General features: G+C 37.1%; 1 protein-coding gene across 1 annotated transcript in view; it reads left to right on the top strand.

Moving 5' to 3' along the window:
• The window catches only part of LOC121375995 (methyltransferase-like protein 7A), a 29,955-nt gene extending 16,052 nt beyond the window's left edge, over positions 1–13,903 (top strand). Inside the window, exon 2 of the mRNA XM_041503747.1 lies at positions 10,550–13,903. Within this exon, the coding sequence (XP_041359681.1) occupies positions 10,550–10,798 (249 nt within the window). The 3' untranslated portion in view covers positions 10,799–13,903. The remainder of the gene's footprint in view (positions 1–10,549) is intronic.
• Positions 13,904–15,037: the final 1,134 nt, after the last annotated feature.

The raw sequence follows: 15,037 nt of genomic DNA, 5'->3' as shown, positions 1-15,037 counted from the left end.
AAATATTAAAGGGACGTTTCCTGAGTTTATAGCCATTTTAAAAGGTGTTAGGCAAATAAAATAGTTTTACATTATTAAAATTACAATTTACTTACATTTTCTGTTTTAGAATTTGAATATGTTTATAACCAATGCATTTCTGGACATCGTAATATTTTGTATTATCTCATCGATTTTTTATCTAAAATAACTTCGTGCATACGAATGTATAATGTCTTTCAATGTATTTATCCTTTATTTAAGACTTAAAACTTAAGAAAAAAACAGGATGTTTGTTCATGTTGTTGGGGAGGGAAAACCAAACGGAAGTGTTGATGGGGTTGAAAACTCAGGATGGTCCCTTTAACATCTGTCCCAAACACTCGGGCGAAATGTTGGCTCAGGACACCGCGTTGGAACGGGGCGGGGCGTATCCCAGTGGTAAAGTGCTCGCTCGATGGGCGGTTGGTCAGGGATCGATCCCCGTCGGTGGGCCCATTGTGCTACAGTGGTAAAGTGCTCGCTCGATGCGCGGTCGGCATGGGATCGATCCCCGTCAGTGGGCCCATTGTGCTATTCCTCGTTCCACCCAGTGCACCACGGCTGGTATATCAAAGGCCGTGGTATGTACTACCCTGTCTGTGGGATGGTGCATATAAACGATATCTTGCTGCTAATCGAAAAAGAGTAGGCCATGAAGTGGAGACAGCGGGTTTCCTCTCTCAATATCTGTGTGGTCCTTAACCATATGTCTGACGCCATATGTCTGACGCTATATAATCATAGATAAAATGTGTTGAGTGCGTCATTAAATAAAACATTTCCTTCCTTCCTTCCATGTTCGAACACACAGTTGATATAAACAAGCAAATATGATATAAACAAGCAAATACGTTTTAAAGCATAATAGAGATAGTATATTCTGTAGGGTTGGAGAAAATAAGTTCTTATTAAGTTGACCTGTTCAGAGTAACTTCTTTAAAAGCACACAATATCATGTCAAAATTCGTTTTTGTTTTGTCAGTCTTCTATTTATTCCTAAACCAAAATGCTGAGAATGGCAGTACTTAAAATAGCCTATTGATGAGCAGCATTTGTCTTTGTTGGCACACATTGTTTACACCTGTCTGACGGTGGCATGTCTGTTTTCTCGAGATGAACACAGGCTTGTATAATAACAGTGATGAACACCGGAGCCCTTGTTTAATGAACCTGTATTTACGAAATCTATCAGGGCTTGATACAATGTGGCAGATGCGTCTGAGAGACTCACGTCAACCTTGCTGCTTGTGACGATCTACTCTTGTAGAAAATAGAATATATTTTATCTCTGCCCATCAACTTGTTCCACCCACGATGTTTTCTCACTTCATCCCTGAAGAAGTATCCGAACGAAAAGTAACGTTTGTTTAATCACAGTTAGCTTTGTCCTGTGCTAGTTTTGATTTAGTAAACTAGTCTGGGAGTAGGACGTATTGTCCAGTAAAGGATTTGCTCGCGGGTGGCTGTCCTCCTACAGACGAGACACTAAATAGAGATGGAATCGACCACTATTTTTCCAAATGTTCATTCGACTCTGCATTGTGCACAGATACGGTCTTGAACGCGGATAGCGGTTGTGTCGTTCAGATTTAATCGCATCTCAACACACATTGTGTAAGCAGTGACTATTAGGTGTCATTATGTCATTTAAAGGGACATTCCTGAGTTTGCTCCATTGTAAGATGTATCCGACAAATAAAATATTTCTACGATTAAATTTACATATTAAATATATTTTCTTGTTTAGAATATCAGTATCTGTATATTCAATGTGTTTCTGGTCGTCTTGATATTTGTAAGAAGCCCAAACTGGATTTTGTCTTCAAATAATTTCGTACGTACGAAAAAATCTTTTTTAGGAAATAAATAGAAATTTAACCTTTTATAAATATTAGAACGATTAGAAACACGTTTAATATACAGCCACTAATATTTTATGCAGAAAAATATATTTGATATGTAATTACAGTCGTGAAAAAGTCTGTTAGTCGATAACATCTTAAAACTTGCAGCAAACTCAGGAATGTCCCTTTAAGCTGTAGTGTTAGACAATAGACAAACACACGCTGACGATACTATGGACAGGTTTTTTAGTTATAACTGATCTTTACAAGTATTTTACTGCAGCCAGAATAAAACAGCACTGATTGGAACTGACTGTGTCCATTTAGCCTACTATATTGTTCGTGCAGGAGTGTTATTAAACATTAACTTTGATCAGTATTGCAACCCTTAACACTTGAAATGGAAGTTCTACCACCACTCGGCTTTATATATATATATATATATATATATATATATATATATATATATATATATATATATATATATATGGAGGTGTGTGTACAGAGTTGTTTTGGGAGGTCAAAAGCCTCTCCTCTAATGAATGTTCTTTTTCTAAAAAAAAAAAAATTGGCGGGGGGAGGGGGGGAGCATGACCCGACCCCGCCCCTGTACAACATTTTCTGCACACATTTGGTGGGACATATATACAAGATACATAATAATTTGTATTACATATTTGCGTTCTGTGTTCGGTGGAGCAGTGGACATCATGGAAGATTATTAAGCATATTGTTGATAATTCCAATAAGCTCACAATGATCTGTAGAGCAAGTGATGCGAAAGCCTGGTGGCAGAAAGCTCTTTCACAACATAACGCTGATATGAAAAACACGTGTGGCCGATCTCCAGTTCATCAGAAATAAAAGTACAGACAGATATAACAGGCCCATCTCGCGAGCAACATGTGCTACTCTTTCTACCACTGGGCAATTAATTATTTGCTATCCCGAGCTTGATGCAGACTTGTATCTTGATGTAAACGAATAGCAGTGGTTAGATAAACAATAAAAAAAGAAGAAAAAAAAGTCGTATATCTCTTGGCTTCATCTGTAATGCTGTGTGCCAAGTAATATGCTATAACAATGTTTTTTTAAGACCCATGTAAATTACTATTTGTAGATCATATGTATAATAATAATTTTGTGAGTACTTCTATATTTAAAGCAATGCATGTCCCCTATCTCCTAAGTTCAATGCCCGTAAATCTTGAGGAACTGCGAAAAAAATACGAAAAAATCTATGTCAGACATACGGAGAGACACGGTGAAGCAGAAGGAGACATTTTTCCTTCTGAATTATTATCCAGAATATATTGTAGTGTAGTTTGGAGTATTTTATTAATGAAACTAACAATATAATGATATATCTTTGACACAATCAAGGGGATTGATTATTCTCTCTCTCTCTCTCTCTCTCTCTCTCTCTCTCTCTCTCTCTCTCTCTCTCTCTCTCTCTCTCTCTCTCTCTCTCTCTCTCTCTCTCACACTATGCCCGCTTGTGTGTGTGTTGTGTGTATGTCCTTTAGTCCTATTAGCACGAGAATAATTGACATAAATTGGATATATAATGTGGTAAGGGGCGGGACGTAGCCCAGTTGTAAAATGTCCGCTTGATGCGCGGTCGGTCTGAGATCGATCTCTGTCGGTAGGCCCATTAGGCTATTTTTCGTATCAGCCAGTGCACCACGACTGGTATACCAAAGGCTGTGGTATGTGCTATCCTGTCTTTGGGATGGTGCATATAAAAGATCCTTTGCTACTAATGGAAAAGTGTAGCGGGTTTCCTCTCTGAGACTGTACGTCGAAATTATCAAATGTTTGACATCCAGTAGCCGATGATTAATAAATCAATGTGCACTAGTGGTGTCATTAAACAAAACAATTTTTTTAGAATGTGGTATCACCAAGAACTAAAATTGTAATTAATTGATTGTAATTTGATTCCTTCTTTTTTTATTCTGTTTGTGGGATGGTGCATATAAAAGATCCCTTGCTACTAATGGAAAACATGTAGCGTGTTTCCTCTCCAAGACTATACGTCAAGTCTGTTGGGGATGGGACAGTTTACTTCACGCACCAGATGTACACAAGACCAGCCTACCACATCAGCATGCCTCGGAGCCTCCCGCGAGTCTTGCCGTTGCCAATTTTAATCATTATTTACGTATGCCCCACCCATTTCAAAATAGGCTGTATCTATAAAAGCCATTTCAGTGATAGTTTGTAGATTTGATCAGAGGTATAACCTTCCATTCTCTGCTTACCTTGGAAATATTCCGACCATGTATTTTAAGTTAACCCATATAGTGTTTTGAATAGAGCTCTGTTTTCATTCCTTTGTGCCGCTAAGAGTTAACTTTCAATAACAGTATAACAAAACACCTCGCAAATAATAACTAACAGAGCGCTGTAAAGAGGAGTTTGTTTGCAATGCTTAAAGTTCTCTGGCAGGTTGCACACCGTAGGTTGTATTTCACAACATCACTTATTCAAAACATTCATGGGTCTATAGGCTATTATAACTAAACAGTTAGTCAGGGCCAGACCTAGTAGAGGGCAGTGCCACCACCACACACCCGTACAATACAAAACTGTTCAGATGATGAGTTGTAAAATTACAACAAAAACGTTTGTTTTGTTTACCAACAGCACTAGAGTACATTGGTTTATTAATTATCGACTATTGGGTGTCAAGCATTTGGTAATTCTGACATATTGTCTTAGAGAGGAAACCCGCTATATTTTTTCCATTATAAGCAAGGGATCTTTTATAAACACCACCCCATAGACAGGATAGCACATAACATGGCCTTTGATACACCAGTCGTATAAAATGTAAGGCAAATAAAGAACTTGAACTTGAAATGGCGTAGTCAAAGGTGCAATCTAATTAAAATTAGCTCCACTATTACATGTGGATCAAACACCAGCCAGTTGGAGCTCATGTCCACCAATCAAAACCTTACTTGCAGAATTCTGCCAGTGATTTAAAAATAATTTGAAAACATTCCGAATTATCCTGAGGGTATACGATATGTTTCACGTGAATTACGAATGCCTTATTTAGACCAGTAGAACTAATTTTAATCGGATTGCTAACAACACTGCGTAGTCCCCAATGTCCAGGTAACATTTCGTCTGTAAATAATAATTTAAATATTGACCAATCACACTTCGCCTTTTATAACGTTATTTGGGAGCATACAAATTATAAAAATATCGGGCGAGTCTATTTTAGTGGCCGCAGTACAGCGAACCATACCAATACGTACGGGGTGGGTTAGCAGTCTTCAATTTTACATTAAAAATTATTTATTTATTTATAAAAAAAAGGATATTTTGAAATCAAGAGGCTCTGAAATACGATCTTCCAGCCGTAATTTTGAGGTTACATAATTAAAACATTAATATCAATAACCAGTAAAACAAATTTTGCCCCCCCCACACACACACACGCTATCTACGGCTCTGGCATAGACCTACTCGCGTTGTTGGAGTACGCCTGCAATATTATCCCCTAGATATATTGACGTGTGCACTTTTTGGTTTTTTGGTTTGGAACTTACCAGGGCGACTGATGGGCCTACAGACACGCACGCGCGCACACACCATGCCTGTTGATTATTTCATCTTCTCATAACTGTCTGGAAGATTGCACGGCATAGGTTGCATTTCACAGCTGAATTTCACAGCTGAATTGTTCAAAACGTCCATGTTCGTACCGGTTATTTAAACCAAACAGTTTAAAGAAGCTTTTTTGATAAGCTGGAGAAGACCTTATGTTATTATGCAGTGGTTCGTTTTACCTCCCCTTAAGTTATCATAGCTAGAGCACATTGATTTATTTATCATTAGATATCAAACAAGGGATCTTTTATATGCTTTTTTCCCAAAAGAAAGGACAACACATACCACGGCCTTTGATAAACCAGTTGTGTTATACTAGTTGGGACGGAACGAACCCATCAGAGAATAGGTCTACCAAGGGGGGGGGGGGGGTCGATTCTATGATTAAAGCATTTCAAGTGAGCGCACTGCCAACTGAACTATACACCTGGGAATTAATTAAGAATCACCTGCATTTTCTGGCACCCAAACAGGCCCCGTTAAGTAGTTGTTTGTGCCGATGAATTAATGAAGAGTCTTTGATTTGTTAATCAATTACCGGATGTCAAACATTTGGTAATTTTGACATATAGTTTTGGAGAGGAATCCCGCTACATTTTTCCATTAGTAGCAAAGGATCTTTTATATGCACCATCCCACAGACAGGATAGCACATACCACGCCCTTTGATTTACCAGTTGTGGTGCACTGGCTGGAACGAGACCTAGCCCAATGGCTCCACCGACGGGGATCGATCCTATACCTACCGCGCATCAGACAGGCACTTTACCACTGGGCTATCTCCCGCCCTCTGTACTGATGAGGTTTAAACCAAATCTTGTATCTACTGTGTATTTACCGAATTGACATTAATACATTACTTACAGTATTAACATACCTTTTGATGCATATTTACGGTTTCTGTCTTTTTCCTAGAACATATTAAATATTGATGTAATGTCTTATTTACACTTAATCGTTTTCAATATCCTCTGTATATGCAGAGAATATTAGGTTTTGGTATCCATGAAATGGTTATAATTACTTGCGAAGTGTACGTTGGGTGGTAAAAACTAGGTGGTGTTTCATTAATTCCCATGTGTATGGATCAGACTCCCCTACTGAATGAATTCTTAACGACACCGCAGCACGAATCTGATATCTGATATCTGCTACTTTGTTTGACACCTAATAGCTGATATCCTTTTCGTTCTTGGGTGTTGTTAGACATTCAGTTATTCATTCACCCACCCATTCATTTTATTTTTATTATTCAACACTTGTTTGGTGTGTGTATGTTTTATTCCTGTCTTGGCATCTAAACGTGATCCATCATGGTCGTGCCATTCCACTTTACGTTGCACTAACAGAATGCTATGAAATAGTCCCAAAATATGGCACTCCGTGGTACGTCAGCCATTTCTCTGTTCCATGGTGAAGGAAACTTGGCAAAAGGACGAACTCACTTTTATGTTCTAGTATTAGTGATTGTTTTCTGGGCGTATCTTCCCGGTCTGCCAATCAGGCGGCTAATGGATGGCCATGCTTCAGAAGGATTGATCCACGCCAACAGCGTTTTCCATGAAACAGTAGATAGTATTTGTCAGTCTTTGGAAACACGTGAATACCTTCGGTAATTAATCCCATACCTGCAATTTGGCAACCGGGCTTAGCATGTAGCAACGATTTTACGGTAGCTCGGACGATTTCGACATTAAGCAGTAATGAACATTGCTAGGACGGGAATAATAGTAGATAGTAGCACATAATATAACACTAAAAAACGTATGCGCGGCAAAGTAAGTTTGTTGTATTACTTTACCACAACCACGAAATCCTTAAAGCAATTGAAGCAGAATTCTACTTGGCATGGTGGTAGGTGTGTGTGTGTGGAGGGGTCAGAATACATTGCCCTTTTTGGTCTAAAAGTTTGTGTTTCGTCTACTTGGAAAGGACCATGATGTATATTGTGCCATGATACGTCTTTTATACAGCACGCTTAGCTAGTTTAGACTAGGTACGGCCTGTGAGACCAGTTAACTGCTATTACACTGGGAAGTATCCGTCAGTAGATTATTTAAAGCCAGTGAATGGCTTAACTGGCAGAGTGAAATGGAGGCTACGCACCCCACCCTCTCCATCACACCTCTTTTTACCACCACCTTCTATATTATATTCCCCCCCCCCCCCCCCCACCATAACACGCTTCATAAACAGTGTGGATGGTAACCCCCCCCCCCCCCCCCCCAAAAAAAAAAAAAAAACATATTGGCAACGCAAGTGTACCTATCTGGATTTTCATTCGACCATTCAAAACACTGCTTATCCAATGATGGCACAAGCACGCTTCCCTGGGTAGGAGCCAATATCGCTGTCATAACCCAGTACTTACAAGTTGCCAGAGCTTATAGTCCCTTTCCTTGAAAAGGGAACCAATGAACTGGCATATAACTGTAATGAATAAAGTTAAAATTGATACAAAAATATATTAAGTTTTAAATCTACACCAACTTTTTGTTTAATTTAGTGTAAATAAAATATTTTTCTTCACAAATTCTCATCACATTGCATAGGCTAAATCTTATTTTACAATGTAGGTATGAAGACAACTGATAGAACAGCCAACGTAGAGAACGCACGGTTCTACCTTTTAGTCTTAGTGTACTGGATTATCAATTACTTCGATAGCAATGCAGCTAAGGCTGTTCAAGCATTTTGTCTTCACCTCTGTATTAAATCTGTCCTGGACCAAGCCACTGGCTATCCAGAGACTTGGCCCGCGACAGACATGCCTGGAACCTTAGTGGTATATGGGCATGTCAAAATTATTCATTCACTCTGTATTAAAAATAAGATTAAACTTCTTGTGAGATTTACGATGTGCAAGTTTGGGTTTTCTAAGCTACAATTGAGAGTGGCAGTCATCCAGGTGATGCAGGAAGGATTAAACATCCTGTTACGGGTCTCCTAGGGGAGTGGCGGTCCTCTTAAGGATGAGCACTTGATAGTGGATCATGAAATCAATCATGACTTTGCTTATATCGTCATTTTGACTGCCTTGTACAGACATACGATTTTGATCACGGAATACGGTTTTGTCATTCAGATTGACTTATGTTAGCCCGAGTACTCTGACTGTAAGAGAGCTAGACGGACATTTGGACATAAATACGCTCTCATTACAGTCAGAGACCAACCTATGTATATTTTTGGCAATTCCTGACTACCAAACGGTAGGCAAAGATTCCCGCTCTAATACCACAACAATCCTATGTTTGACGTCAAATACCTTTACATCGATCATTTTCGAGTTAACTGATACAAAAAAATCCACATATTAATCACAAATACACATACTACAGAAAGAAACCCGACAGCACCCACATTCAGCTACGCTTCGTGACACTCCGTCGCAACAATTACAAAGCTCGGCGATCTATTTCGAGACGTAGATCACGTGATCGCCACTGGGCGATTCCGCCTTGTGCAGCAGTTGCAGGGGCCGTCTCATACCAAGCGACCTTACAACATGGAAGAGTTGGCTAATGCCGTTTTGGATGAATTTGGATTTAATTACGTCATTAAACCAAAACAATTACACATTATTGATTCCATTTTGAATTTGAAGGATACATTTGGGATGTTATTGACAGGATACGGCAAAAGTATGTGCTACGTACTGCCTCCTCTTATGAGACGGCCCCTGTACCTGCTGCACAAGGCGGAATCGCCCAGTCTCGAAACAGATCGCCGAGCTTTGTAATTGTTGCGACGGAGTGTCACGAAGCGTAGCTGAATGTGGGTGCTGTCGGGTTTCTTTCTGTAGTATGTGTATTAGTGATTAATATGTGGATTTTTTTGTATCAGTTAACTCGAAAATGATCGATGTAAAGGTATTTGACGTCAAACATAGGATTGTTGTGGTATTAGAGCGGGAATCTTTGCCTACCGTTTGGTAGTCAGGAATTGCCAAAAATATACATAGGTTGGTCTCTGACTGTAATGAGAGCGTATTTATGTCCAAATGTCCGTCTAGCCCTCTTACAGTCAGAGTACTCGGGCTAGACTTATGTCAGATCTATTAAAGGGACATTCCCGAGTTTGCCGCATTGTATGATGTTTCTGACTAATAAAATATTTCTACGATTAAACTTACATATTAAATATATTTTCTTGTTTAGAATATCAGTGTCTGTATATTTAATGTGTTTCTGGTTGTCTTAATATTTGTAAGAAGCCCAAAGTGGATTTTGTCTTCAAATAATTTCGTACGTACGAAAAAAATATATTTTAGGAAATAAAATGAAATTTAACCTAGTACAAATAGAACAATCAGAAAGACGTTTAATATACAACCTCTAATATTTTATGCAGAAAAATATTATTCGATATGTAATTACAAGCGTTAAAAAGTCTCTTTTAGTCGATAACATTTTAAAAACTGCAGCAAACTCAGGAATGTCCCTTTAACTGACAGTAAGATCTAAGTTCATTGATACTATCAAGTCATGACTGAATACGATGATTTTCCTCCTTAATATACTCAGCAAAATTAACTAAGGAGCAATTGTTGTTTTCGGCATTTTTCTATTTACATTTGGTTTTAGCTTTACAAAACATTCAAAGTCTGCGTCACTGGAAAACATTTACTTAAACAAATCTTAGAAATTATCTGTGACAAAAACTAGATAACATAACATAAAACACTGGCAAAAACTGACTGGTCCGTAATTCATGTTGTTGACTATATAATTCAACATTTAGAATTTGTAGTGTAGAGAGAAAAATACGATTTCTTATTCTGGGATTTAAGATCACACAGGATAATAAGAGAACGGATGCAATAGTTTAATAGTATATGTTTTCTTTTGGGGGGATGGGGGAAGGAACTACAGTTTTGACGTTGAAGGGAAGGTAATGTAAACTGAATAACAAGCACCCAGCGAACGATGGCTGTACATGTATTCCATGAGCTATTATTTTTCCACGTGTTAATGCTTAAACTATTTTAGAATTAATCAAGCATACTTGTAAATAGGAATAATAATGTGAATAAAAAAGTGTTCCTTGTTTTTCAGAAAGTTGGCGTGTTTTATTTCGCCGAGCACGTTTTCGCCAGGATTGGTGATGGAACCAGGGTGATCCAGAAAGTGGCGGAACCAATATGGCCGACACTATTCTACGGCTGCCATCTGATGCGTGAAAGCGGCGAGGTTATAAGGGAAGCTGGATTCAAAGTCTGCAAAATCACTCGCTTCGATCTTCACATTCCTTCACCCATAATGTACCCACTTCGATCGGCTATTTACGGAATTGCATCGAAATGATTGTTTTATCATTTAACCTTGTTTCATTTTCTCCTGCGGTTATCCAAATAACTCCATGTCCCTTGGTTACTTTTGCCAAAACCACATGACTGGTCCATGTTAACCAGTATGATCTAGGGTGTTTACTCAAATGTTATTGAAAATGGTGTGACTATTTGCAGAAGATTAGGATCTGTTGCTTAGCTTCATCCATGTGTATACATTTTGAAAGAAAAGGCAATGGAATAAGACATCCGTTGAAGGCGTGACACTATGCAAGAAGCTAAGGCATTTTTAAAATCTCAACATTCTGCCTTTATCCCAATTTGATCTCTAGTGTTTGCTTGTTTAGTTGAGTCTGTGGATGTGTATTAAAGCCGTGGCATCATGTTTGATTTGATGGTATGCACGAAGAACACCTTTAAGATGTGATGGTCGTTTTGGAAGTTCCTAAATATCACAAACGCAACTCATTTGGTATTCCTATTAATCTGTTTTGTTGGATTACTATAAATTCTGTCTGCAAGTTCAGAAGCTGGAATGTGTTGTTAGATCAGTTGAAGAACATAAGTATCGTTGCCTATATTCTTTCATTTGAGGACAATCATTATTAGTATATTACTAAGACTAGCGAGTGGTCACAACAGAACATTCATGGTATACTGTTAAGAATATTCGACTAATCACGTCTGACATTTGGCTTTGATGCAGTGAACACTGAAATAACCTCAAACAATATATGGGTTAGCTTACAAAACTGTTTAGTTAGTAGTAGTAATTAAAGAACATCAAACAATATGTGAGTTAGCTTACAAAATTGTTTTGTTAGTAGTAGTAATTGAATACTGGTAATAGTAACTGATGATAATAATGTTCTGCACAGCCTATCTTTTGGTAGTACACGGCGACTAATCAAAACGATTTAATGGTATCTGTATTCAATAAGCATTTCATATTTGACACATATTGTAGTAAAGATTCGTATATCATATCTTAAGTTTTGGTAACAACGTAAGTATAATAAGTCTTGTCGAGGAGTTTAGTTCTTTCAAAATTGTTACTGGTTACATAAAAAGAGACGTTGGGTTTTCTGTCATCAAATTCGCCAGTTTGTTAGTTTTGTGGTTGAGTTTCAAGTCTGGTAAAGCTATTTTAATTATAGTTGGAAATGCTGCTCATGTGAAGCAAAATTAACATTAATGGCATTGAAGGTATTTTGGCAGTTTCTGAGACTCTAGACAATAAGTAATAAAGTAATAATTAATAAAGAACAAACTACTGGAATGCAATAAAGGTAGTTTGTCATCATAGCCTGCTAGGTTACCTTGTAATGTATTTCTGTTTTAAACTTGGTTTTTGTGCTTGGACTTAGAGTTTCTTCACTTCTATTTGTGTGGAATTTATTTCTGAATGTGTAATCACCTATACATTTGTCCGGCACTACACAGTGCAGAGATTTCAAATCCTGCCTGAAGTCGAATGAATGATTATATTGTTTGTGAAATCAATATGCTCTGGAGATGTAATAGTTATTAATCTAAAACAAAATGTATATATTGTTTGTGATCAATTGAAGTGTTCTGAATTGTTATACACCCTGGCGATTCTGTAGGATGTATTTTTAAAGTTGCAGACACTAGTTTCAACGCGTGAAAACTGACACTGAAATTGATTAATATACAAACATGTAACAAACGTGCATAAAGTTACAATGGACTGAACCAGAGGCTGTGCCTTTGAAACGGGGAAATACACTTTGAAATGATCTAGTGCTCGTCTCCGTTACTTCTTAGAGGTTCTTGTGTTTTAAAAATGTGAAGAAATTTTTTCGTGGTGTTACAAACACCAGGATGACCAGAAACACTTCAGATGTACGGAAATCGATAATTTAAACAATAAAATCTAAGTAATATCTGATTTCAGTTATACAAAACAGCTCTTATAGTGACAAATATGCCGTAGTGTTTAAAAAACGTGGGTCTGTTACTTTTTAAAAGTGCTTACAAAAACGCAGTATGCCACAACACATAGTTTTAATCTTCAGTAGATTTTGGAACAACCAAGAACACACTGGACATAAAGAAGTGAATATTCTCAGGAAGGTTTACGTTTCAGCCAGTCAACTAGTGTACACTGTTGTGAAATGATCAATGACCTTTTAAACAGTTAAATTTTTGTTTAAAGCTGTTCCTGGCACGCACAACTATTTACAGTATTAAAACAAAGACGTATTAGTTTTGGATGTCCTTCAACTGAAGAAGAAACTGTCTGCAATACATAGTTAATTATATATATGGAACGAGACAGATGTCAAGACTAAACTGTATGAAGTAAAGTGTTAATTATATATGAAACGAGACCGAAGTCAAGACCACGTTGTATGCATCAAAGACTAAATCAGGATCAAATGACATTTATGTGGGCACCTTCATGTGAAGCCCGTTTCGATTCCTTGTTTGATTATTTTGTTATGGACTGTTCAAGAAAAGATGTACTAATCGCTTCCAGTACCTGGCGCTCATTCATCGTAAAGTGTAAACAGCTGAACGGTGCGTATGTTGTGCGCACTTAAAATAGCTGATATATAACGCTCATGACGTGATTTGTAACATTTACGAAACGCACGATGTATAATATTTAAAACCATGCTTATGACACGTGGCCCCTAATAAGAATCTCAGCTTTCGAAATAAGCACTTGTCCGTTTGTCATGAAAAGTGAAAAGCTGCTCGGACAAGCAAAATGTACATCAATGGTTGCCCAGTGGACAAATAAAATTTTCAATGCAGTTTTATTTGGAGCAATCAAAAATATGGTCCATGTGCTTGAATAAAACAAATCATTTCTTTGGATAACCTGGTGAAAGAGTCTGCTAATTTCTATCGCTGAAGACCCATACAAGGGGTTTGTACATGTACATATAAATATTATGCTGGTACGTAACTGTGATCGTCCTGAATGATTATGTGTCAGGTTAGTTTTGCTAGAAAGGAGATTTCGTATATTGAACTGAGTTGTTAGAATCGTGTTGTACTTATAATATTGTAGTGTTGTTATCCGCAAAACCGACTTTACCCAATAGCTGTGGAGTATGCACTTAAGTTTAAATAAAGAACTGAAATTGTTTATTGTTAAAGTTGTAGTTAGCTTATCTTGTATATCCGGCTGAGGTGTTCAAGGTTGACATATAATTCATTCTCATTTTCATTAATTTTAGTAATTATTTTCATTTTCATTAAAAAAAAGTATTCTATTAATTGTAGTAATTTATCTTACTTTTAGTAATTTTAGTAATTATTCTCCTTTTCGTTAATTTTAGTAGTTCTCGTTTTCATTAATTTTAGTAATTATTCTTATTTTTATTAATTTTAGTCCTTATTCTCTTGTTTATTAAGTTTAGAAATTCTCATTTTCATTAATGTTAGTAATTATTTTCATTTTTATTAATTTTATTTTTTTATTTGTAATTTATCTTACGTTTATTAATTTTAGTAATTATTCTCCTTTTCGTTAATTTTAGTAGTTTTTATTTTTATTAATTTTAGTAATTATTCTTTTCATTAATTTTAGTAATTATTTTCATTTTATTAATTGTAGTAATTACACCAAGCACTCTGTTAAGAAAATATACATTCACACACGCACACACACGGGTCTTTTCACATAAGACTAAACAGAATCATCCTTGTCCCTTTTGGAACCATTGAACTATTTCTCGTTCCAGCCAGTGCTCCACAACTGATGTAACAAAGGCCGTGGTATGTACTATCCTTTCTGTGGGATGGTGCATATAAAAGATCCCTTGCTGCTAATCGAAAAGAGTAGCCCATGAAGTGGCGACAGCGGGTTTCCTCTCTCAATATCTGCGTGGTCCGATGCCATATAACCGTAAATAAAATGTGTTGAGTGCGTCGTTAAATAAAACATTTCCTTCCTTCCTTCCCTTTTGGAATACTCTAGTTTAATATAAATACGTTTTAAAATAAACAGTGATTCAATATTTTGTAATTTAGTATCAATTCCTGTGTCCAAACGATGTACAAATACAGCTTTTGTTCTGTGCAATCTTCAGCCGTTACAAAATTATTTGCAATAAACGGAGTGTTCCGCACGGAACAAAAAGTACACTCTTTGTATAAAATGGCCTACATACATGTACACACACATACTCACATCTGGACTGTATGTCTAGGTAATATGTACTTAACTTAAACCTCCCCATTGGTTTGTGTACCTATTTTGTGTTCGAGGTGGTAATGG

This window comes from Gigantopelta aegis, chromosome 6, assembly GCF_016097555.1.
Source record: "Gigantopelta aegis isolate Gae_Host chromosome 6, Gae_host_genome, whole genome shotgun sequence".
NCBI classification, from domain to species: Eukaryota; Metazoa; Mollusca; class Gastropoda; order Neomphalida; family Peltospiridae; genus Gigantopelta; species Gigantopelta aegis.
This window is presented reverse-complemented; position numbering and strand designations above follow the sequence as displayed.